Below are 27,611 nucleotides of genomic sequence, written 5' to 3' on the forward strand. Positions count from 1 at the left end.
AAAAAAAAGACCCAAACTGAGAACGTTAGGGAAATTGAGACTGATTATGCAAGAAAGCCTGGACCTGACTTTCAGGATCTCCACAGTCTGCAGGAGACAGCAGCTTTTTCTCATCACAAACACAGGTGTGACTTAAAAAATGTGCAAGTGTCTTGGAGCAAAGTAATGAGTTACGAACTTGTGGCGAACTCTGTATTTCCTCTCTTAGTAGGTCTAACATGGTTGTTGGGAGAAAAGGGCCTGAGTAGCAAGGTATGACTTCTATGAAGATTAAACAGCAGATATTGTCAGCTTATTTATTAAGATAACAATAGAAAACCCAAGGGCTCTTGGACAAGTCTGAACTTATAGAGATTTGAATGTACAGGCAGACACTTAAAATACATTCTGACAACGCTTAATGACTGTCTTTTTGTAGTTTAAACTATGAGAAGTATTGCACACCTCCATGTAACTTTAAATAATAAACTTGGGGAGAAGATGGAAACAGCTGCGGAAAATGAAGAAGTTCTGTCAGCAAAGAAGCTGTGCATTCCGTGTGTGTCAAAGCAGCTGGTATTTCAGACCTTGGTTTTGCCTGTTTTCTGTTTTGGGTAAAGAAATGTAAAGATGCCACATATCCATCATTGACTAACAGGGGCCTTGTAAGAAATAAAGGTTAGCAGTAGGTTGCTAAGTGGCTTTCTTTGTTATTCCTCAAGTTGCTGTCAGGAAGAAGAATTAAAAAAAAAGTTGCTTTTATCTCCTCTCTAAACAAGCTTTAGAAAGAAAAGATTACCAAAATAAAATCTCCTAATTAGACCATTTCAGATTAAATTTAGGTGTTTCTCATTCAAATAAACAAGCAAAATTAGATTTTTCTATGAATTTATGACTCTGTGAGTAGAACTAAACTAGAAAATTAAAAAAGAGAAAGAAGGAACACCAGATTACAAGGTGGTTTAAAGAATGACAGAAAAAAGACAATTAAATTACCTGAACATTCATGAAAGATTTTTTTTTCACACAATTACCTAAGAATTTATCAGTCCAAAGATCACATCCTTCTCAAAAACAATGGTGACAATAAAAACAATTTCCAGCTGCTTACTGGGAGCTTGCTGAAAGGGCTGTATTTTATCATTTAACAGTTTGCTTACTTTTTGGACTACTTCCTTTTTTTACCCTCACCTTTGTGACTCACAGAGCTGGCCGTTGGTGAGCAGAAGTCATTTGAAACACTGATGTGCATTTGTCTATAGGATATTTCTGGGCAACACTCCAACATTTCTTCGAAGCATGCACTTCCCTCATCTGTGTATCACCCAAGATCTGACAGTTTTATTAAAGTGTCTTTTCCTTGCACTTTTTTCTGCTACCTTTGGTACGTGGGATGGCCTTTTGAATTTTCAGCAGCTGAGAGCTGGAACGTACTATAAAAGGATTTCAAGCTAACAACCTTTCCACTGCTTGATCTTTTCTGTCACAGATTGGATCAGTCACTGTCCAATAAATGGAGCTGTTGTTCATGATATTATGGCCCTTTCAGTTTTATTTTTTTATTGAACTTTGTAGGAGATGATATTAATTGATGGACTTAGATGTGACATGAGGGTAAAGCTTGTGGAGAGACACAGCAGTGTATCTTTGTCTTGTTATGGCATCATACCAGTGATGCTATAGCCATAGGACTAACTTCTAAGTTTTTTTTTTCTTTTTCATTTCTATGAAAGAAACTAGCCCTCAGATAGCATTTCCTCAAACTTCTCTGCGATAATTTCAAAACAAATAATGGGAATGCTGCAGAGCCCTGTTTGGAGAAAGACATGCTCAGGATAAATTCTCCAAGATACAGGACATTTTCTCAGAAGTCTCAGATGACAGCTGTTCAATGTTTGCATCTGCCTCAGCCTATGTTATATCTGCTCTTCTCTATCCTTCCTTTTTTATTGCTTCTCTGTTCTCCTTTAATAAACAGATTTGTTTCTTTCTCATTTTGCCTTTGTCATCAGATGTCTTTATTTAGACTACTATTTCTTCTTGAAATTCTATTAATTAACTGGAATAAGGTGATGTGACTCCTAGAGCCATCTGAGATTTTAAAAATGGATTAAAAGGATTTAAACATATGTAAAGTCAAGTTGTATGTTATTAATTGCATTTTGATTTATATAAACAATACACAGGAATCATTCAGTATTAAGCAGAAGTGAGGGATGTACAAACCTTGCTTAGCAGTAGTCTTGTTATATTAATATTAATATTGTTATATTAATACCTAGAAGGACTGTAAGGTTTCAAGGAACAGGCTATCTAATTTTCACAGTATTAAGCACAATGAAACCAAATTCCCTAGAAACTACCATAGCACAAATAAATACTTGTAATGACCTATGCATGTTTCAGCTTCTTGAGTCCTGTACTTAGTGGTCTTGCAGTAGTGCCACTGTTAGCTTATTGCAAAGTTTGTTCATTATAACTTACTTAGAAAAGGAATTAGTAAAAGGACATTTCCCTAGAGGAGGCAGGTATGCGGGCTGCTTGTTGCATAATTTAGGGGAAACTATGAGGAATCTCAAAGGCAATGCAAGCAGAACAAGGACATTAAAGAACTGGTTTTGATCTCACAGTAACATAAGCCAGGGGAAACTCTTTGGAAGTATATATTTATGATGAAGGGCATTGGTAGGATGGGAAATGAAGAGTAGGTGTTGAGAGACGAAAGGAAAAAGAAAGAGTAGGAAAGGATAGAGTTAATTTCTTGGTGAACATTGAACCTCCTCTTGAAAAAAGCTGGAGAACCTTTTTGTTGAGAGCAGAACATGATATCACCTGCGGAGCTAGTACTGACAGTCCCTCCCTCTTGTTAGCAGCTGTGCACCCATCTCATGACCCAACACTGGTGTCCCCCGCCCTGCCCCGGGACAGAGGTCCTCCCTCAATCCTGCTGCCAGCAGAGGGAAGGAAAGAGAAAAAGATCATGTAGGAAATGCTCTCAGTCATATGAAAGAGGGCCCTTTAGATGGTATGCCAAATGAGGGGTCATTTATTCTGCCAGCATGGCTAAAATTAGGGAGAATTTATTATCTGTACAGTGGGAGAGCCCTCAATAAAAAGCTGCTCCAAACATCCTACAGTCTGAATCTTATAAGTAGTTGTGGCAGTGTTTAGCATGATTAGGTATAAAATCTGTACTGAGGAGGTTATGTTCAATAAAAAGAGAAAAGAAAAAAGACGATCTAAAAAGAGGAAAAATCGAGGAGAGTAAACACAGACCATGTAATGAATTTCCTAAAAGTCTGACATTTCCATCACATTCTTTTGATGCATACTTAGGAAAGTTTATCGCAGTATTCACATCTTTCTAATTAGATGGAACAAGCCAGATGATTAGAGCCATGAAAAAAACATCAAAAGGTTCACACAACTTTTTATATAATTAGAAGGGAATTTTCATAACCCCTAAAAGCAGGATTTAATTGTGTAATTTAACATACAATTTAAATATCAAGATCAAACTAGCAGGGCAAGTGACTTAATGGGATAAATGATATTAACATCAAGTGTCAAAGCTTAATTTAAACAACAGAATGTCTTCATTATGCAAAAGAGTCAAGCAAACGAATCGTTCAAAGGGCTTTTTTTTCAACAAGCCCTTTCCTATTGTTTCTTTGAAAACAATGAAATCAGCTGTGGAGCAGCAACATGCTGAGAGACTAGGAGAGCACGATTGGCTTTGTCCATCTGACCTCACTGTGACATTGCGGTGCACGATCTTATAAAACAAGAACCTCCTGCAGAGCTCACACAGAGGACCTTTTAAGAGCTGGTTAATTTTACTTTTGTAGCTAATTAAATGGGAGGGGGCAGAGAGTGCATAAAATGTTAAAACCCTTGTGTTGATGCTGCTGAGCTTTGTTGTTTTAAAAGTACCAGCAGAGGCGTTCATAATTTGTCCCTTTTCACAAAACCCTAAGAGACAAACTAAGAGCATTCAGGATCCCCAGGATATGGACAGCTCTTGTGTCCAGGACACAGCAGTTGGACTTAAAGGAACACATTAGAAATGTATAAACTTATTAGAATGAAGATGACATTCACCCACGTCAGGTCAGACAGAGAAGGTTAAAGTTAAAAAACATATACAATAATTCCTGAAAAATAAAGGATGGCCTGTAGGCCATGCTGGGGAATATGTCAATTACTCTAAAGATACTTAATCCCTACTGATGAGTTCCATGATGGCAAAGGGCAAAGCAGGTAGAAAAGTTCTGTCTTCAGTATTTGTCCAAGACTGCAAATGACACAGAACCATTTTAACATCCTGACAACAGCCTCTGTCTCCAGAAATGACTCACCATAAACAGGTCCCGAGCCCCTATGTCAACAGCAAGCAGAAACGCTTTTTCAAACCTTTGATACCTGAAAGAAAAAGGAAACATGTCACTTGCTGAGGTTAATTTAAGAGCTGCATCGAATACTGCCAATGGACAGACGAAGTCCTGCAATAATCATAAAAAGAGATGCTAAAGCTTTATTGGGGAAACTCGATAGGCTCATATTCAGATTGCAAAACTGTGAGGTAGGACAGTGGCTACCTCTTAGTCTTCTTCATTGTTTAAAACCTTCAGGAAGTGTTATGTTCAGTGTTGAGTCCCATCAGATCTCGTCGTGTCTGAAGGGAGCCGAACTGTAGATCATTACGAATCAATCCTTTACAAAGATACCAGCCACAACATAGATAAATGGTATCCCCAACAATGCTGGTAGGAACCTCAAAATCCTCTACAGAAAGTACTAATCCCAAATCTCACATGACTTTGGAGGTCCCTGTAGAAATTTGTATTGAGTTTTGGCCTTGCAGACCCCTCAATACAGCTTTCTGAAGATGATAATCCAGTCAAGTCATCCTAAAGATGACTTTCAGTCCTTAGGGACTGAAAAGGTAGGGGGTGACCCTGTTTTGTCTCATAACTACCTTAGCCCAGTACTGGCACAGACTCCTGAGAGTTTTCTGAGATTCTGTGGTGAAGAAGATTGTGTCAATGAGGTAAAATTAGCGGGAAAAGAGCAAAAATCACAAGCAAAAATTACTCCTGGATGTGCTCTAGAAGGCGCCACCTCAGCACCACATAGAGATGCAGTGGAGTAGGAAGGGGCAGTGTGGATGTGGAACTTCATAGTTAAGCCAGGAGGGCTGTTCCATGGCACACTGAGACCATTCCTTTGGTGTGTTGAGAGCTTGCTGAAGAACAGCTCTTTCCATTTGTGGTGACAGACTGACACCTTCTTCCCACCCAGACACCACACACAATCTCCTGGGAATTACAGCAAATACCCACATGGGATGGACATACTGTGCAAGGCTGTACATATCCTGTTGCTTGCAATCCTTTGGAATTCCATAGAAGTGGAAGGAAACAAGCCATCCATCAGAAGATTTCTGAGGATATATATGCACAACATGGCACTGGCAAACGCCAATCCCAATGGGAAATTCTGCACTGGGCTAATGTTTCTCTTATACTAGATGTAGATAATTATTATGTGACAATATACTGTGAGAAAGTGATTTTATTTGTACACATTTTCTTCTATTTCCCACTTTTAACTGTTTAAAATTACCTATGAAAATAGATTTGGGGATTATTTTTGGAAATGCAAAACAACAAAATACCCCAGTGTTATTTCATTTGGGAGGTAAAAGATTGATTTCATGTAAAATGATTTCTCTATTTTTCCCATTACTGGTAAATTTTCCCCCTTTTCACCTGTTATATGTCAACAGTGTATCAGTTGTAGATACTTGAAGTTTAGGAAGGAGATGACTGGGGCAAAAAGCAGCATTGTGATTTCTCAGGGTCTGTGTTTGCCAAATGAATATTGTCAGGCAGCATGACACAGATACCAGAATTTATACAGTTCTGTGCCTTGGTGGTATCTTAGGAATCAGTGGGCAGTGATGTAGCTCCTCCTCAGGACGGCGTGAAGAAGAGGAAAGATGGGAATCCTCCTTCCCCTTGGTGGGTAAAGGAGTCCCATAAGAGGCACCATGCCGGGATTCCTGTTTCTGGCAAAAGCCTCAGCGGTTTTCTGCCTCCCTCTTGTTACAGCCTTATCGCTCCCTTCCACCGCACATTTGGAATGATTCAGCAGATTGCAAGATAGAACCAGAGAGGACTTTTCCTTCAAGGAATAACATTCGTGACAAGAAGGCATAATATGTTAGCTTAAGTAGAAAAGGAAATGCACTCTCCAGGTGAGGTTCCTAAGAGCTGGAGTGGGGAGTCCTTTCCTCCCTAGAGCTAATCTCCCTGCTGTGTCTTCCAAGTACTAATTTGCAGCTCTCCTCACAGAACCAGTTTAAGGGAGGGGAGGGGATGAATTAAAGTTAACCTCTTGATCACTAGGAAGCAGGCAGTGCACCCCCATTTTATCATAGGTGTTTGAAGCTTTTCAGCATGATTCCTATGAGGGTTTTTCCACTAAAATATGTAGTGTTGAAATGCTGCTTCTGAAGCTATGCTTTAATTAAGACAAATAAGTACACGTTATAATATGTTTATCTTGAACAGCTATCATGTATATATTTTTTTCTGGCACTTTTTTTTTTCTCATTACAGATTAAATACACATTCTTAGTAGTTAGAGGGGAAATTGGAAACCAAACAGAAACCAGCTATACGACCAGCTAAAAAGAATGTCTATCATTATTTTGTTTTCCCAAAGTTATCACTATATACAGACTATCTGAATGACATTTGCTTTAGCAAAGGCAAAAATGTCTGCAACCAAAAAATGTAAAGTAACTTTTTCATTTGATTTTACAGCAGAACAGCCTTAGCTGTCATTTCTTTATAGTTTCACAAAGATTTCAATTTTTTTCCCTTTAATCAACATACATACTTCAGTCCCATTATGGACCCTATTCATAAAACTGTGAAGTTAGCTCAATATTTTCAGATCTGTACCAAAGAAAAAAAGGGGGAATAAAGAGTATCTAGAAATGCTCTTCACAAACCAAGAACTGGAAGTAACAGTCCCAGTTACTTCATAATTTATTATAAAAGGAATTACTTTAAAATAAAGTGAAGGTTTTAAAGACAAGTGACAAGTTTGCATTACTAAGGCAAACAGTATTAAATCAGTCAAGAATGTCCAGGGTTTTTTAACCCAGCTTTACTAGAAGATAATGGTTATTTTGAATCTCTTTGGTATGAAAGTTGTGTTGGTTTTCATCTACAGGAATCATTAGAGAGAGGTCTATATAGCATGAGACCAACCTCAAGCCAATCATGTCTGTTTTATAAAGCATGTTTTGTCGTGGGAAGACCTCTTGCTGTTGTTAGCACACTCACTTATAGTTTATCAGCTCCTCAAAAAAAGAAAAAAAACCCAAGCAAAACACTCTCCCTTTTGTTCTTGTGCCACAATCACAAGGCACAATATTTGCTTTCTAAAATGGAATCTACAGGGCCCTGGTGTCTTCCCACCCCTTCCTCCACCTTGCAACTGCTTGTTTCACAATAACTCCAGCAATCAAGACTTATATGTCTCTTGAAAAAGAGAGATAAGGAAATCCACCTACAAACCAAGAAGTTCAGCCACTCATTTGGTCAAAGTGACAGGCAACAGAAATATGACCTTCAAGATTAAAACCCTCAAACTGCAATTAACTATGTAGGACATACAGGAAAACATCCCCCTGCAAGCCATTTAGTAGATACAATATTAACTTCAAATTCTCATGTAATAAAATAATGCTGCTATTGTATTCACGTATGCAATGTTTCTCTGTATTCTACAAAAATATAAAAAGTGGCTATTAGTGTGGACAAGGAAATCAAGGGGAAATGTGAGTGGTATGACAGAGGTCATGCAGGTCAAAAATGGTCAAGGTAGAGAAGAATCCAAACCCGCCTTCCTCAGTGAAGTGGCAGACCTGATGTCTGCCTGTATTTTGGGATGTGACTTAACTGACAAGATGCCAGGAAAGCCTTCTATTTTTAAATAAAATATATAAGTAGTAAAAAAATATGTTATCTGTAACTTTGGAGAGGCTATCCTGTTCACTGTCATAAATAAAAAGAGAATCAAATGGCCAGGGTTTCTTCCTGTTGGATGTCCAGAAATAAAGCAATTTTAAATACTGTTGGTTGAAACAATATGCATGGATTGCAGCCTGCAGAGAAGGGAAAAGAAGTCTCTTTGGTTTTTATGAGAGGTTCTACAAATATATGTCATATGTATTCCACAACAGCTAAATTGAATGTGGTCACTTAAAGACAGAGATACATTTTTCGTGCTGAAAATGGTCAACTCGAAAATACTTGCAATATTTAGCCATAAAATTAAAATGCCTCGAAAGACCTCCAGGAACCAGAAAAAAAAATCATTTGGAGGGAGGAGGAAAGGAAGGGAAAGGGAGCTCATGCAAGCAAGAAATATAGTGCAGAAAAGATGGAAACATTTCTTTAGGGACTAGTTACAACCAACAAGCCTTCTTAGACATGCTCATCGACCATGTAAGCATATTCCTTGTGCTGGGCTGATAAAGGAGGGCTGCAGCAGTTTTTTTCCTTGTCTTCAATAAGAGTACACAACATTTAGAAAATAATCTGCAGGGGAAGAGCTGTGGCACAAATAATATTTATAAGGCAATCCTTTTTAATGGAAGAAATTTCAGAGTCCTCCTCATCTCACAGTCCAATCAAGAGTGATACACATTCAAAAAGTGGATATTAAATATACACCGAGCAAACGGAACAGGAAAAAATGAATATTGATAAAATTTACATGTAATCAAACTACACTGAAATTAAGTTTTAATTGTTCAGTATTCCATGATGCATATGCAGATTTTAAAGTATTCAGAATATCAATCAAGTGTTTACTTACATCAAGTAATTGTATTTCAGCATACAAAACAGATGATGAAAATATGTTCAATCAGCTACAGCTCCCAACACTTACTGCTGGGTTTACATGATCACTTTTAATTCAGTTATTTCATTTAATATTTCAATTTAATAGCTCATTCTTTCATTCAATTTCTAGGCATCTTGCCCATTTCTTAAACTCAATAATAATAATTATTCATAAAAGGAGCTGTTTCCCCATAAATTCTCATATCAGCAATTTTTGGAACAGAAATGGTTTTCATTCTTTTTTTTCCCCTCAAAATATGTTGTTGTTATCTGAAATATTTTTCTTTTAAATTAGACAATATTAAAATAAAGAATGACATCCATAAAATTACTCTGAACCCCATTTCACTGGAATTCAGAGCCAGAATAATTAGAGATTATCAAGTTAAAGAACGCAAAAAGTGCGTGGCTAGGTTGCTAAGTGGTTGATTTTTAAACGGGGACAGATTGGTTTTCAACAAGCTGTTGAACATAACACCACTGCTTTAGGCATGTAGCTGCAGATCAGAATACAGCTTCAGAGTCCATTTACAAAACCAGGGCTTAAAGACTCCCACATTTCACATGAAACATAGGGATGTGTTATGAAGCCAGGTACAGACGATGTAACTTCAGCGCATCCTTACAGTGACAACACTGAAATTCTATTGAACTTTAATGAAATATTTGGAAGTAAATTTTTGGAAAATTCTGATGACTTAGAATGCTTGTAATCTGTCATGTATAAAGTATAGTATTAGTCAAAGACTTATATTCTGCATTTTATAGTGAATGCTGAAAAACTCGTACTTAGAGTTCCTGGAGAGGAATAAATACATCAAGATCTTACATTTCATAAGAAAAGAAACCAAACCAAAACACTTTAAGCAAAAGTCAACCAAAACCTGATATGATTTCACCCTAATGAGTTCAGTAGGATACTCTATTTTAAATAATATAGTTGTAGGAAACTGAATTCTGCCTGAAGACCAGGAACTCTCCAATGAACCCATCTTACGCTTTCTCTTACACAGCCTCAGCACAACAACTCTTCCTCTTCCCAAGGTACCCTGCCAAAACATACTCTGGACAATACACTGTCCTTTTCCCAGCAGGGTATCCTCATCTCCCTCCCAGCAATGGCTGGAGCAATGGGGACACTGTTTGGTGTTAAGCAGTGCACCTCTTGATTGGCAGAACATCTATCTGCTGAACTTTCACTGTAGCTTTTCTGGGACAGAGATAACCTCCTGCACTCTATTTAACCCTAACTGGTTGCTGATTTTCACAAAACTTGCAAGCATTTGCTTATTTCTGAGACTTCTACCCTCTGTTAAATTGGTTGAGATTCACCACTGATTCTGTAAGTTAGTAGGGAAGTGGCAGAAGGATCAATGCATGCATTGGAACCTCTGAGATGCTTGGTAGTATTATTTTGCCAAGCCCCTGCTATTATGCTACTGGGATTTTAGGTTATGAGCTCTTTTGAACAGGACACACAAACCTTTTTACCTTCTAAGATACACTCAAGCTGACCAAGAGAAAGTGCTGCAGAGCACCAAAGGCTAATGGAGAAACAGCCACCGGGTCTATATGTATGTGAGTCAAGGGGATAATCTCCTAAATTGTTTTTTAGATGCAGGAGCTCTTAAAGTTGTCCAGGTATAATCTATACATCCCTTCAGGCCCAGATTTAGCAAAGCATTAATGTATGAGTTTATGACCTATAATTTTCTGTAGGCCCTAAATATGGGCATGTTAAGTGAAGTGCTGGATTTGGGGCCTGAGTGACTTGTTTAAAAAGAAATCCCTTATGGAACCTTTCAAAGGTCATACACAAATAGGTCTCAGGTAAGAGTTAGTGAATAACCATGAGAAAATCCAATATACAAATACAAAATACAGCTATCTCAAGGCACCCAAAATTTCTGTTACTTGAAGGATACTGCCAAACTACATATCTCTGACCTAAAGGAAATCCACCTATAACTTAATAGATTTTTGGGCATAGAACTGAATGCCCTTCACATCAAAGAGTACCCTCTGGTATGAAGCAAGAAAACAAACAAGCAAACCAAATTAAAAAAATAGGAGGAAAGAGAAAGCTAATAAGGGGAGCCAGACAGTATGACTCTCTGACCATAGAAAGCCCTTGAGGGCTGTAACTGGATGTGAATCTTGAAGTCATTCCAAAACTGAACATAAAAAAGAAGTTAATAATCTTACCCTGTGATTCCTATCTTCCAGGGTGATATTCTGCTCTAGGAAACCTATATGTACTTTTGTGTGAAATAGTTCAGGTGACTCTCTTAAACACACATGCTTCTTCTCAGGACAGGCTTTCTATGTTTTGAGTCAGATATTCAAGTGAACCAAGTTAGTTTTTGAACGAATTAGTTTAATAATAAGGGATCTTTTAAACCCTGAAAGTACATATTTAGCAAGAAATAGTCTAGATATATGAAATATTCTAGAAAAGGTAGTGGGTTTAGGTATAAAGAAAGATACGTTGTTTATTTGCTCAAATTAACCAGAACCAGTTTAACATTCTAGAACTGCCTCATACCTACACCAAATAAATATTAGTTTAAAGATCCTGATTTTGTGAACATTTATGTCACACACTTTCCATGTGATGTTGGTCAATCACTTTAGCCTGGGTTCTTGTAGGACAGACCACTGAAGAATAGGGCTGTTGGAAGCAACAGCAATCTTTTCCTACTGTGAGTCAGAATTCTTCCATATCAAAACTCTTTCATATCTGTCAAGTCCTCTGAGATTTTCCACAGTAGATGCTAGAAAAGTCTGGATAACAGAAATTTATTACTATAATAAAATATTAATATATAAATTGAAACTATTAAAACTTATTTCTTTTTAAACTAGATTCCGTCTTTTCTTGTAATCTGTCCTTCCTTTGAATTTTCTACACTCCTTTTTTCCTTTTTCATACTCATTTTCCTTGAAGAGAATATATTTTGTTGCCATAGCACTATTTCCCTACCTTGCAACTTTATCATAGTGGCTTTCCTTCAGGTTTCTCTAAGCTGCAACTGACACCCACCCAGCAAACACAGGCTCCCCCCACCCCCAAATCTCTTCATTCCTCCAACCTCTCACTACTTAGGAACTCCTCAACAGTCTATCTTTATCTTTAAATACAGACACACTCCAACATACTCTTCCAAAGTACTCTGGGCTAAAAACAGGTGTTAATTAAAAATGCTGATAAGAGTCAGTGACACCTGTTGTTTCACATTTATTTTACTCAACCCTGTCTGTTAAATCCTAGCCTTTATTGCATTAATTCGCTTCTGCTTTTCTTCTTTTCCAGCTTTATCCCTCTCACTCTGGTGATCATGTAAACTTAACAGTATGTCTTGAAAGCTGGGTTTTATTGAGCAAACATATCAGCATGTCTACACACTAAAGACAGCTATATAACAGAGGCCCAGTATCATCGCTGTGGCTAAGGATGAGTTGCTGCCTCTATAATAAATCCCTATTGTATACGTGTGATATCTCTGCAATTTCCAACTGCAGCAGATGGAAATTTGGTATTAAAGTTAAGATGAACAGACCTTCTTCCTCCTTGACTTTCCATGAGGAACAAGGCCAATTCTCCCTCATGCCTGACATTGGATAAGATGCGTTTTTTTAGTGCTAAGACTTCTCAGAGAAAACACATTACCTCAATATTTTCTAAAGCTGGTTGCCTGAAGATAAATATCTACTCACAGAATCATGGTGCAGGGCCAAATTTTGAATCATTTGCTGAGTTACAGATCCATTAGAGTACATTTACTTTTTCTACCGAGGTTTGTCAATAGCCAAATTATTTCTTTGTAATAAAATAATGCAGTGGTAATGGTCATGAAATTCCCACACACAACGACTCAATTACAGCAAATACAGCCACAGGAAAGACAGACAAGCAATTCTCTGAAACTTTGTATGAATTTTGGCACATTTTTGAGGGACCAAATGGAAAACAACTGAGTATGACATGCTTTTTCTGCACAGCATCGTGTCCAAGAACACAGAACGTAAAAGAGCCATTTTGCTCCGAACAAAGGTACACCTGACCTAATCCCTTGCCATCAGCTGGGCGCCAAGGAGGGAATATAAGAACAGGGCAAACAAATGGTGATACTTCCCTAAGTAGTCTCCTAGTCTCCAACAATTTGTGATTCAGGGATTTGCTGAGCCAGAGGTGGTTTCTAGGCTGGCGTTCCTCAGTGAATTTCTCTTCTCTGAACCTTGCCTTTGAACTCACATACAATTTTATCATCCACAACATCCTGTGGTAAGGAGGTTCATATTTTAATTACATGTTACGTGAAGAATCACTGTATTTTGAAACTGCCACGTGTTAGCTTTGCTTGATGACCTCTAGTTTTTGTATTAGAAGCAGCAATGAGTAGTCATTTGCTGAGCTCCTCTCTCCCTAACACTCACAATTTAATAGATCTCTATCTCAGCTGCCTCTTCTTTAGGTTGAGGAGTTCTAGTCTATTTAGTCATTCCTTTCACTAAAACTGTTTCATGCCTTTAATCATCCTGGCTGCCCTTCCTAAACCTTTCTGAGTTCTACTATATCCTTTTACAGATTATGGGACGCCAAAACTACACACAAAATTCAGGTGAACTGAAGTTCACTGTTTTGTTGTCTAGTCCTTTTCTAAGAATTCCTAGCAGGCAATTTGCTTTTTGTACTTCTGCTGAGCAATGAACTGAGTATTTTATAGTTGTAGAGTTCTAAGACCAAAATTCTTCTTCCAGAATAATATTGAGCTCAGACTGTATCATTTTATACATGAAGTTTGGAGTCACACACACCATGTGCTTCACTTTGAATTTACTTATATTTAATTTTATCTTCAATTTTGACACTATGGCACTGAATCCTGTGAAGCCCTTTTGCTGTTCTTCACAGCAGGTCATATCTTCACTGGTGTTAATAATTTAGTATCATTAGCAAATGCTAGCACCTCACTATTTGCTCCTTTGCCAGGCTACTTATAAGTATAGATCTGCTATGCTTATAATTTCCATTGGTGACCTCCATGACGACTGACCATTTACTCTTACTCTGTTTCTTACCTTTTAATGAATTACTTATCTATGAAAGGGAAGCTTTCCTCTCATCCTGTGGCAGCTTAGCTTCTTTAAGACATTTTGGTGGGAGACCTTCCAAAAAGGTCTTCAATGGTCAAACTTTCATCAGTAGCAGCTGGATATCTATTACTGACATGATTGCCGACATCAAAGAATTCTGAGTTTTAAGACATGACTTGCCTTTACATAAATCCTGCTGACTCTCCCCCAGTACAACGTTATTTGTCTGTATGTTCACATTATTTTTAAAATATAGTTTCTACTAATTTCACCGGTACAGAGTCTGGACTTACAGGGCTATAGTTCTTCAAGGTCTCTCCAGGATGTTTTGAAAACTGACTTAATATTTTCCATGTTCCTGTCCTGAGGTGCTAAGGTCATTCTAAATAACAGGTTATACACCACAGTGTGTATTTCAGATGTTTTATGCTTGTCTACCTCTAGAAGTTTTGAATTAATTTTACCTAGTCCTGGTCATATATTACTGTTTATCTATCTCTAGTATAATCTCTCTTACTGATACTTCAGTACTTACCAGTGTAAACTAAGAAACATCTCCATTCTTTCCTATCTTGGCCAGTTGGTCAAAAGGAGATTTTTAAAGAGATTGGCATGCCTATCTGCTTTTTGTAAACCTTTCTTTATATATATTTTGCTTGCCTTTGTACCTCTCTCCTTCCATTACAGAAACCATCTGAGCATCTAAGATTTTTCTGTTAACTGGCCAGTAATAATGTGATATAGGAGCTAGACATTTACAGTGCAAATCATTCCATTTATCTTCAAACAGCTTACCTTTACATGGCTAATTTAAGCTAATTAGGGAGGCTTCTTTTATAGTTAATTGATAGGGATAGGCACTGACGTTTGATTCTTCACGCTTATCTTAGAGATCTCCCTTCGATGGGATTACTCAACCTTTGGGTGCCCATGTCTTTATACTAACTACAGAGCAAGACTAGATGAGCATGTGAGACATATAAAAAATACAACATTAAGTCATGAGAGGTGAAGTGCACCCCCAAGACACTACATCCAGTTATTGGACAATTGACTATTGCTGATTTTTGTTCTAAATTTTCCTTAAGGTGTTCTTTCCTTGGCAGGCTCTTTGGTTCTGAAGAACCATAAAAGGCAGACCTGCATTTGAAGACAGAAAGCCTAGGGCTGCCTGACTATTCAGTTAGCAATTCCTGGAGGGCACTGGATGGAACTGGGAGAAAAGTCAGGAAAAAAAAGTCTGAGAGAGTGGGAGAAAAGTCTGATCTGATGAGCTGAGTTCAAAACAGAATGTTGCCAGATGATCCATATACAGTAAAGGGAAGGCTCAGGGTGGGGCTCAGGAGGACTCTGAAGATGAATGGAGAAGTATCTTGGTAAAGAGATGCGACATGAAATAGTTTGGAAAGACTTTAAGGAAAAAAAAATAAATCTTAAATTCAGTTCTCAGCCAGGACCTCAAATTAGAGATTTTTGGAGATACTATTAGTGACTAGGTGGACTTGATGGGGAGGGAGTAACTGATAACCTGCAAAAGCTGAGGCTGATTTACAGCAGCTGCTCAAGGCTGATGTGTTGTTAAGAACTAATTCTTGATTTTTTCTGTCCATGAATATGGTATATTTGCATTGTTTCTGCTCTCAATGTATGTCCAAAGCCTGTAAGGTTTCAGGGAAACTGCACAGCTGGTACAGCAGGAAAAAGCCACCTTATGAGGGCAGATTATCAGTTACACAACACAACACAACAATGGTCTCGATGTGGGCTCAGCTTCTGAAAGTAGCAATATCAAAGTCAGATTAACCAGCACACGGGAATAGGTTTGGCACAAACTACATCAGCCCAGCACAGCTACTCCGTGTTCCTTTTTTCTAGTGCAGTCCCATGGGTGGGGACGTAACAGAGAACTGGAGGACTTCTGGCACTCTGGGCCACCACACAGCATCTGCTGGTGGCTGTGCGAAACGAGACTGCTATAAAGCAGCTCTGGGACTGCTCCAAGGGTATGGAAGGGGCCATTATTCCCATGCTCCAAGCAATCTCTCTCATTAGGTTGAGGAGCAAACCTCTGACAGGTATTTCTTGTGGTTTATCTTCATGGAATTTTGTTCTCAAGCAATTATGTCATATCATTTGTTATCCCCCCCACCCCAATATTTTTCTCAATATTTCTTACATTGTAATCATCACTAGAGAATTAAATCCTAGAGCTATTCCTATAGCATCAAAGTATCTGCCTGAAATTGAAAACCGTGTTGGAGCTGGTTTAAGAAAAAAAAAATCATTAACTACATAGGACATTCTAAACTTCTACTGAGATATTTAACCTCTTTAACTGCAAAAATAACCTAGTTGCATTAAATAGGTGCCTTTATTTCTTGTTTCTAAAACAGGTCAAGAAGCATGACCAGGGGAATCTTTTCATGTGTAGTTCCATCACAGCAATATAAATTCTCATTTATCAGTCCCATGGTAATATGAAAACCTTTGGTTTTGATCATTTTCAAAAGATAATAAAAAATGACTCTTCAAAGTCCTCTCCAGAAGGTGTTACTTTAGTCAAAATGCTGCTACTGAACTTACTCCCATAGAGATGAATTCTGTTCATGTGGCCACCATAGAGAACCTGACTGACATCAGTGGTCATTTTATCTGAAGGCATAATTTAATGCCTAATAGGTTACCTTATGAATATAAAAGACATTCTTAGTCCTCAACCATGTCATCATTAATGTTTATACATATTTTGTGACACACTATGTACCAATATAATTATAGATTCTACTTCTAGGGTGCTCTTAAAAAGGATCATAAAAGCTCTTTGCTCACTCTGTCTCTCAGTTCCATACAGATGGCAGCAGACGGGATTGGGAACTATTCCTATGGAGCTGAGGCATCTTTTTCACCTTTGATTTAGGGTCCTGTTTAGGATGGATATACTCACAGTGAATGTCTACTTTATAGATTGCAGTGCAGTGATACAGGAACCTGCTTACCAAGGGGTAGTTAGTACTGCATTAGTGATGTACCTGCAGGGCAGAAGAGCTTTATTTTAGCTTTTCAAAGGCTGTCTTGGACTTAAATGATAACTGACTGTGTCAAGGCATCATGTCTTGTAGTATAGCAATGCACTTCATAACTCTTGAATAGTGAAGTGATTGATAAAAACCAGTACTGGCTGAAAGCAGGTCTTCCCTGATGCTAATGAACACCTACTTTCTCATCTCCTTTAAGAGTGTTTATTTACAAAGAAGCTCCATCAAGGCCTGTGTGTAAAGTCATATCACTTTATGAAAGTTCTGCACAACATGTAGCTAATTTTTTGCATTTAACTAGTAGCATCTAACACTGAACACTGGGAAGAGTACAACACTTCTGAGAAGATTTGTGAAGGAGAAGAAACAGTAACAGTAAAAACATGGTGAAGGTTCTCATTTTTGGATCCACACAAAGGAAAATCTTTCATGAATCCATCCAAAATTCTACCATCAAATGTGATCAGAGCTGCACTTTGCTCTTGAAATAAGCAAAAGCACTATGTTACTATTTACAACAGAGCTTTGGTTTGCAGGCAAATATGTTTGTACTATGGGAAAAAAACCAAATCACATTATCATAATGAAATTATCAGATGGAAAGGTCCAATGGGTTTTGACTCTTAGTATTTCTCCTTGTAGGAAAAAAACCCCAATTCTTAACCTGAGTATTCACAAACGTAAAAACAGAATTACAAAGGAGGAAAGGGCACAGTAGAACCACAGAGCTGTGGTTGCATCTTAATTCTGCAACTCCTGCGCTGCAGACTTTACTTTCTAGCCCTGCTTTCTCACTCAAAAAATGGAACAAAACAGAGCAGGCATGTGTTTGTGCCTCTGTGTGTGCGTCAAACAAACAAGATAATTTCATGCATTAGCAAATATGACAAGTACAATTTACGAATGCTTGATCAGAGTGAAGCAAAGCCATGAGTCAGCGATGCCACAGTTAACGAGTGAAAAATTATTCCATCCCATTCCATGTTTCGTACATGGATAGATGAGGCTGTTAGACAGAGGCAGGAGGTTGTACAGCCACTCCCCCATCACACAAATACACGTAGCAAAAGGGTGGAGGCAAGGAGGTTACAGCTCCCCAAGGCTTCCCAATAAATCCATCTCTGCTCAACATTTTACATAATGATATAATGCGTTATATTATTATAAGCAGTGACATCATAATAAAATACCAGAGTGCTACTGAAGTGGCAAGGAACACCTAAGATACATTTCTGTTCTTGTAATTCAGTTCCTGTATTTTTTAATTATAGATAAGAATTTAGAGTGAAAATAATTATCCATTCCGTAAATACTGTTGTAATGGATCCCCAGCATATAATTAAGAGGCCTTTAATTTTAATTTTGTATCCCAAACGCCTGTTTTTGGAGGTATTCCACATTCTACATTCAGGGCCTACACCTGCAAAGCTCTAAGCTTCTATTTTAGGGGAAGCTGCAGATGCTGCATGGTTTGCAAATTTAAGAACTTAGCTTTTGTAATGATGCATACAAAAAAACGTGGCTGTGTCAAACATATTGCAAAGCATTTTCCCTCCTCCTAATTGTGATCTGTTTCAGTCATGCTGTCAGTGTTCCTTTGCCCATCACAGGCTGGATGGAGCATCTTCTTTCTAAAGTGCCTGATACCTAAATAGGGAACCTACCATTGCTGCATCCACCGTTTTCTAGAAACTTATCTCACTGATGGTAGGAAAATAGCTAGCCTATAATCTCAGTGATAATGTGAAAATGCACGTCTCCAGTCATTTGCAACTGGATGTACAACCTTCCAGCCTACAGTAGCGATTAAAATCACTGGCACATGGCTAGGTGAGGATAGCCTTTCTGAACAGGTAACCGTATTTCTCAATTCTAGTAAATACAGACACTCACATCTTTAAAAGTACAACAATAACTGGCACCTTTTTGGCAGACTCAGCAGGCAGGTCAAAGATTGTCTCAGCATGTAGAATGAACTAATACTTCTCTCTCCAGAGTGGGTCCTTCTAGAAAAGGCTTAAGGCAGATTGGTGGGGCATTCAAAGGAAAGCTGGAGAGGGGGGTGAAGACTTTTGTTTATATGAACATTTTTCAGATTTAGATCAAGAAATATTTAAGTGTTTTAATGTTTTAATCTTGTATGCAAGACTCCACCCTTCCCTGTCCATCCCTCATATGTCTGGTCTCTTCTATAGCCCACCACACATATCCTAAGCTGTCTTCCCCTATTTTGCTCTGTATTCCCACTCTGCTCTCTTTGAAGGACGCTGTACATCGCCATGCCTGCCTTTAGGCCTTCATCCCCAATGCCTTCTCTTCTACTCATGCTCATAACCCCACTTCCTTCCCTCACTCTTCCTACCAAACCTCTGAGTTTCTCTCCTTCGTTCCTTATCCACCAGATTTAACTTCTGTGCATTTGCTGCTTGCTTTCTCTGAAGCCCAAATGAATTGCAGAAGGCCTTACTCTATGCCAAGAAATAGTTTTTGAATATCGGCCATAATTTTACCACACATAATTTAGGAAGCACTATGTGTCTTCTACTTCTTGCTGCAATAGGGTACAAAGTGATCACTTTGCTTTTGTTTCCTCATGCTCATACGGGAGTAACAAAATGTTCCCTTAGTGCTGCATCAAGTTGGCATTGGCAGTTTACAGGGCTTCTGCATTCAAGTCTTCTTGTTTGGTCATGCAAACACATCTGTTGTAACAAAAAAATCCACTCTGAAGAGATTCATTAGCTATTTGTAATAAGCCTGCATGCACTCAGTGCTAAATGAATAAGGGTAAATAAGTGAATAAATCATATCGTAGAACCATAGAATATCCTGAATTGGAAAGGATACACTAGGATCATCGAAGTCCAACTCCTGGTCCTGCACAGGACAGCTTCAAGAATCATACCCTGTCCAAACGCTTTCTGATCTCCGTCAGCCTTGGTGTTGTGACCACCTGGGGAGCCTGTTCCAGTGCCCAACCACCCTCTGGGTGAAAAACCTTTTCCTAATATCCAACCTAAACTTCCCCTAACAAAACTTTAGGCCATTCCTTTGGGTCCTGTCACTGGTCACTAGAGAAGAGAGATCAGGGCCTGCCCCTCCGCTTCCTCTCGTGAGGAAGTTGTAACTGCAATGAGGTCTCTCCTCAGTCTCTTCTTCTCCAGGCTGAACAGACCAGGTGACCTCAGATGCTCCTTATAAGGCTTCCCCTCAAGGCCCTTCACCATCTTTGTTGCCCTCCTTTGGACACTCTCTAATAGCTTAATACCTTTATATATTGTGGTGACCGAAACTCCACACAATATTCGAGGTGAGGCCACACTCATGCAGAGCAGAGTGGGACAATTACCTCCCTTGAGGAATGTGAGAAATGGTATCAAAAGCTTTAAAGATTTACTGAAATCCAAAAAGATTATATCAACTGTCTTTCTTGGATCAAGCAGGTGGGTTACCTTGTCTTAAAATCAGTTTGACAAGCAGGACTTTCCCCTCATGAAGCTGTGCTGGCTGTGACTAATGACTGTGCTGTCCTTCAGGTGTTTGTCACTACCTTCCAGAATAATCTTCTCCATAATTTTCCAGTCACTGAAGCAAGACCGACAGGCCTGTAGTTTCCAGGGTCATCCTTCTTGCCCTTCTTGAAAACTGGGACAATGTTAGCCAGCTTCCAGTCAACTGGGACCTCTCTGGATTTCCAACACAGTTCAAAACCTGAGAGAGGCCTCATAATGACATCAGCCAGATCTTTGAATATTCTCAGATGAATCCCATCAGGCCCCATAGATTTGTTGGGAACCACCTCATTCAGCAGGTGCAACACAACTTCAGGTTCAACTTGGAGTTTATAATTCTCACTGGAATGGTCTTCCAGCTCAGGGCACTGGGACCCCCCCTAGTTCATCATCAGTGTTGAAGACAGAGATAAAGAACACACTAAACATCTCTGCCTTGTCTATGTCCCTGTTTGTGAGGCGACCATCCTCACCCTGTAACAGGCTGATGTTATTTCTGCACTGTCTTTTGCCATTAATGTATTTAAAAAACCTCTTTTTACTGTCCTCCCCAGTTCTGTCCAGCTTCAACTCCAACTGAGCTTTAGCCACACACATTTTCTCTCTACAGTGGTGAGCAGCATCTCTGTATTTCTTTCATGTCACCTGACCTTGCTTCCACTGGGCATACACCTTCCTTTTTTGCCTTATCTCCAAAAGAAGATCCCTGCTCAGTCAAGCTGGCCTTCTGCCTTGTCTCCTTGACTTCCAACATTTTGGAATGACAAGGATTGAGACAGAGAGCATATAACTGACTTAAAATGTGGGCTTCCTGACTCCCTGAAACAGCCACTGTCTCTGACAAACAGGTAGTGGGAGGAACTCTCCATTTTCAGTGTCCTCAGGGGCTTAACATGCTGACCCAAAAGGGCAAGAAAATAATTGTCTTCTCACTTTTCCTCCTGTTCTGAACCTACAACTCTAAATGCAGTCTGGCAGAAGTGGTTTGTCTTGCTGGCCTCTCACTGACAGATGTAATAGCAGCAGCTGCAACTTCCATGTGCCTGAATTAGTGAGCATTGTGCCTCCCTATGATCCTCCTAGACATTGCATCGTGCCTGGATGGCATTCACTCACCCAGAACCATGGTTTGCCATTCCTCAACAAATCTATAGTTTTCTCTGCTTAGCCTACATTCAAATCATTCTAGTCACTGAAGAAAACATCTAAAAGGAAATAAACACCAATTAAGGCACAGCCACTTTAATGCAATAATGATCAGCTCTGAACATCATTTCTTTGCTTTCTATCAGATAAATCTCCCGTATTTGAACATTTAATTTTGTACTTAGATTATGTCTTCTGAGATAAGCTTTAAGCATTACCATCTGTTCTGCAGCAATCACACGATCCTATCACTTTGATTCAGCTGAATACAAATCCCTTTGACAACAGGAAAACAGCAAAATAGCACACATTTTTCTCAAAATTGCCACAACTGTAGATTTTTCAAGCGCTGCTTTATGGTGGAGGTAAAATACTCTTCTGCACACCTCCTGCCTGTGCCCCATGCTGTCCAGGCAGCATTCTGACAGTGAAGGTTCTTGTTTTAGGAAGGTTGAGTCAGTGTTTCAGCTGCACTCAGCAGCCCCAAGGGCTGGCAGCTTAGCTGGGGCCCCATGCCTCTGCATGCCTGCTAGCACTTGGAAGCAAACCCTGAGTCAGAGGGAATACACCTTTCTCTTGCAGATGTAAGAGCACTGTAGTTACACCTCTCAGCAATCTCCAAGGCATTCTTTCTGCATCTGTCCTCCGCAGGCAACTGGCCCACAGCCACGACAAGTTGGCCATTGCCGCAACAGATCTTCCCTGCTGGTTTCTAGGAGAAAGGCAACAGCAGAGTTTGTGCCCAGAGTTGTGGCCACGTGTATTAGGAAAACTCCAGTGAAAGGCTGGTGCATGTTATGCAAATATTGGAGCATTCATCTATTTGGAATAATTTCCCCACTGGAATGGTTCTGTTTACCAGTAAGATGATCCTCTTCAGACTCAAAAGTGCAGAAGACAATATAAAATATTTTTCTTTAAGATTTGAAAAAAAGCACACTGTACTGTCAAAGTAACTTGCAGTTCCTAGTTTAGCCTATGCAGACAATGTAGACAATCTGAATGAATCACTAAAAAAGGGTTTACTGTACGTCTTTTCACTATGTCTATCTATACTCCTCAACAAGGTGTTACAAACATTGTGTCTTTCAGAAGGTGATTCATCCTTATTTTCATCCACTGGATAATTATCAGAGGGAATGTTTCAGCTATAGTTGTTGTTGAACAACTGAACAGGTTAAACTGCTGCATATTGATAACTGATTGAAATTCAAGCTATTGACTTATTCTGAAGGAAAAATAAAACAATAAACCAATGCACTATAAATTCTAGCTGAATTTGCTATTATCTAAGGTAAGAGCAGCTCCCTTAAGAAGACAGATTGAAAAAGTTGAGGCTGTTCAGCCCGGAGAAGAGAAAGTTGTGTGGAGACCTTATAGCAACCTTCCAGTATCCGAAGGGTGTCTACAGGGAAGACAGAGAGGGACTTTCTGTCAGGAACTGTAGTGATAGGACAAGGAATAATGGGTACAACTTGAAAGAGGGGAAATTAGGTTAAATATAAGGAAGAAATTCTTTACTGTGAGGTTGGTGAGGCACTTGGAACAGGTTGCCCAAAGAAGCTGTGGATGTCCTAACCTTGGCACTGTTCAGGGCCAGGCTGGATGGGCCATTGAGCAACCTGGTCTAGTGGAAGGTGTCCCTGTCCACAGTAGTGAGGGGGTTGAACTACATGATCTTTAAGGTCCTTTCCAACCCAAACCATTCCATGATTTTATATAATTTACAGACAAATTCAACATTTCATTTTCTCCTCTTACAGGAATGTCACTGAAAATTCACTGAAAATTACTGGGACATGAATTTATATATGAGAACTTTAAAGGTAAGAATAACAAAATGCTCAGACTTCAGTGGTGCAGAGATAGGAATGTCTTGGATCATGCAGCATTCTTTTGTGTTCTAGCAAGGTTTTCTCCAAGTTTGTAAGCTCTTTCAATAGCTAATCTAAAAGTAGTTATTGAATATCAATCTCTCATAAGCATGTTTTCTTTTCTCTATCAAGCTAAAAGGGAAAGGGTGATTCATTTTAAGTGTACTGATGACAGAAGAGCTCTGAATAGCACTTTATCTGAAATACTCTATTTGAAGGGACCAAAGTGCAAGTTAAACAAACATTAACAATGAATGCATTTTTGTCAGGGGTGGTCCTCTTGGAAAATGTTAACCACATTAAAGTAGGCAGTTATTGAAATATGCAATTAATTTTAAGCTGATAGAAGTTGAAACTGTCATTCACCTGAGCAGGTGGTGGAAGAACCTTCTTGCGTATCTGCTGATTGGGTCCCTGTACTCCAGCACAGTTGTATCCAAGAGGGGTCTTGTTGGTGCATAAAAGGTTCCAAGGCTTGCCTCAAGCTGTGCTGTGGAGTTCAAACACAGCAGCAATGAAGTAAGTGAATTAGTTTCAATTACAACAGGTTGCTCATGTTTGCAGTCAGTCAAACTCCTCAAACACTGATGAAACGTGATGTTGTTGTAGGGCAGATGAAATTAAAATATGACAGATTGTACAAACACAAATGTCCATATAAACTTTCACTTTGAGGCAGAGCTGACAAGGACTTTGAGCAATAAAAGCTATCAAAAGGATAATGAAGTCTATAACACATCAAGTTCTCACCAGCAGCCTACAACTAAAAGTGACTCATAAGAGTAATACAGTCTGAACAAGATTGTCCAGTAGAGATGAACTCTCAATTAGCTCAAATCATCTTTGTCCTCTTAGGCAAACAACAAGGGAGTTCGGTTTTTCAGGGATTATTGTGTTAGGTCAGCAGGTAATAAAACCCTCCTTGTGATGGCCTTGAGGTCTAAAGGAATCTCCTTCAACCCACGGTTCTTTAAAAATTTTAGATAAAAGGGTCTAAAAACCCTAGAGGTTTGACAGCATGTAGTGGTGAGAAACAGGATAACCTCCCTTGTAATCAATAAAATAAAACCCTTTTGTTACACAAGTTCTCTCTGCTTTAAATATTTTCTGACTGATATACTCCACAGCTCAAGCTCTTAGGCATTTTCCTACAATTTTTTAATATAAAATTATAAATAATGCAAGTAAATACACAGTACACTTCTGTGTCCCACATGCTTAGCTGAAAGGAAATTTAATGATCAATAATATTTATGCTATGTGAATTTTGCTTGAGAGTTAACAACATAGTACAAGGCCTTCTAGGCAGAATAGGGAGAATTTACTATATATTTATTTGCTATATACTAACATTGCTTTAAAAGGAAAATATAACGTATTGTCTCATTAGGCAAATAAATTCTCATTGATTTGCTGTTATTAATGTTTGTTTGGACTAGGCATTTCTGTATTTCGTAATAATGTTTTTTTTCTTCCGAGCATAGTTATATTTTACTTTATTAGCTTGATAGCACTAAATCAGCTAGTAGTACTGTGTTAGTAACACAGGCAAACTGTTAGTAAACTAGTTTTGTGTTATCCTAAATCTAGATAGTAAGATAAGTCGAACTTTAAAGGTATTTTCTTTCAAAGCAGCAGTCAATTTAGATTAAAATAGAAAAACAAGACATACTCTCTTGCCATTGCTGTTTTCTTGACAGCATGTTTTGTACTTCTGAAACATCTCAACCGACATGGAATATGAGTAACCACTATCACAGTTATAGACTCATCAGATAGCCCAGCTTGATGTTGAAGGCAGGATAAAGATCTCAGAGATAACTGCCCCATCACTATAAATAAAAGGCCCCACTGGGTTTTGCTAATAAAAAAGAAAACAAATTACCATGCCAAATTTGTTAGATTCAGATTGAATAACTCCTGGATGGAATAAAATTCTTTCTGCTGTAAACAGTGTTAGGGAGCTGCATGGGGGGAAACACACAAACATCTGTTTATAATGTACATATTTTTAGAAGGGTTTCACGCTCAGCCCTTCTCACAAGTCCTTTTCAAAGCATGTTTTATTTAGAATCAACATGTCATGTTTGCAATGCAGAGATTTTTTAAATCATATCCCACAAAATGGGATAGCTGATGGCTTGGCAGCGATGTAGGACACCTTGGAGTTTTTCTATCATCAAACATGCCAGAATCCTAAGTATTCTTTCTTGCTACAAAAGATGCCTGGTGTCCAGCTGTCTGCCTGCTAGACTGGAGGATAACACCTTCACTAAATCAAGGCACATCAAATCTTGAAGTCTATTGAGTTTCAAGATAGACAGCAAATCAAGAGGAAGGCATCACAACAGGCCTCAGCAGAGATGGGGCTAAACCTAAAATTCATAATTTCTTGTGAGGGACCCCAGCTACTACTGCAGGGGGCCAGATTACAGTGAGGACAAGTGCTTTAATCCTAAAGGAGGCAGCAGAGGATAGTGTATTCAAAGACTTTGTATCTTGTAATGAAAGAATGACCCTTCAAAAGCACCTTAAAAAACATACTAAAATCTCTTGTCCCTGTTGCAGAAAAACATCCCTCCTTAAGTTGGTGCTGTCTCAGCAGGTACATATAACAAACAATTCAATCCAGTACTGTTTGTCTGTAACATAAGCTACATTTATAGAATGCAGTGAAGTTACAGCATATATATGCTAATGCTATATATTAATGCCTATAGCATATGTATATTAAAATATGCATTATTTTAGTATCACTATTGATACAAACTAAAATGTAGTTAACACATTAGCCCAGATTTTATTGAAATTACTTGTCTACATATGATATGTGATTATGAAGCACCATAATCTGGCTGTCTGGATACTCACTATTGTCTTCTTTATATTGTCAATAAATATATTGTCATAATCCACATATGAATTACAAAGAGACCACAAAAATACATTAGAAACATATTTCTACATTCTTACCTTCCCTATCTGGTGTAAGCTTTTGTTTAAGAAGGTGGTTGCAAATGGCACTCAAGCAGATATAGCACTGATGACCCATTGTGTTCCAGTTCATGGTGTTCAGGACATTAATTGCCTCATGTATCTCATCATAACGAATGTACTGGTGGATAATTTCCACAAGGCCCAGTTGTCCTCTTGTGATCACACCTTTAACAGGAAATATTAAAACCAAAGATAGTGGGTTTATACTTTGATACAGAGTATGTAAAACAGTAGCTGACTACTTTTCAGCACAGTTAAAAATAATTGCCACTGTTTAAAATTAAGTTGATGGGTTTCAGTATTAAATTTTTACACGAGGTAGCTCCTTCATATCTTGGTATATTTAGGCTGAGCATGTTTTGGACAGCAGAGAAAAATCATCAGTTAACTTCACGCATGGAGGTCGAGCGAATGTAGCCAAAACTCACTGGTGACAAAGTCAGGTAATGAAGTTTGTTTTAGACATGGTAGGAAAAGTTTATTCACAGTTTATGACTACTGTATGCTAGGTAATAAATTAAATTTCACAGCATCTCCTTTCTGTAGGGAAATACTGCTGAAGAACACTAAACCCCAGCATTTGTGTCACACAAACGTACCTGTGTATACAAGTGCACAGCAGCTCCAACTTCAAAGTAACTGTTACTCAATCAGTCTCCACACTGTGACCGTTCTGGAACCTACCTCTAGCTTGGTAATATTCTCTAAGTGAAGCATTTTTACTGTGAGAGGATTTCACGAAGTTATCAACACCTAGAGACCTTTGAATTACAGTTGTACACGAAACCAAGAACAAGTTTGCCAGAAGAATGCTTCTTGACTTGCAGATCTCAGATTCTGAGCAGAAAAGATGTCTGAAATGCTGCAGAAAGTAATGTTATTTATTGTCTCTGACTAGCCAAATGATCATGTAACATAGGCCACACATGGCATTTTAGCAAGTCTTGCTCACTCTGATAGAGTATTCTTTATCACTACTCCTCCAAATATTAGAAAGAGACCAGAATAAATTTATTTTTTCCTTCTCTTTAAATGAAAACATAA

At 38.6% G+C, this 27,611-nt stretch overlaps 1 protein-coding gene across 7 annotated transcripts in view; it reads right to left on the reverse strand.

Moving 5' to 3' along the window:
* Positions 1-27,611, reverse strand: part of WDPCP (WD repeat containing planar cell polarity effector) — a 147,364-nt gene that overhangs the window by 41,511 nt on the left and 78,242 nt on the right. For all 7 annotated transcript variants that reach the window (XR_001875494.1, XR_001875495.1, XM_017818976.1 and 4 more), the window contains exons 12-14: positions 26,544-26,732; positions 23,937-24,060; positions 4,338-4,401 (exon numbers count right to left, since the gene is read on the reverse strand). Coding sequence is in view for 5 of the 7 variants with exons in the window: in XM_017818976.1 (XP_017674465.1) it covers positions 4,338-4,401; positions 23,937-24,060; positions 26,544-26,732 (377 nt within the window). In the remaining 2 variants the exon portion in view is untranslated. The remainder of the gene's footprint in view (positions 1-4,337; positions 4,402-23,936; positions 24,061-26,543; positions 26,733-27,611) is intronic.

This window comes from Lepidothrix coronata, unplaced genomic scaffold (genome assembly GCF_001604755.1).
Source record: "Lepidothrix coronata isolate B3197 unplaced genomic scaffold, Lepidothrix_coronata-1.0 Scaffold71, whole genome shotgun sequence".
NCBI classification, from domain to species: Eukaryota; Metazoa; Chordata; class Aves; order Passeriformes; family Pipridae; genus Lepidothrix; species Lepidothrix coronata.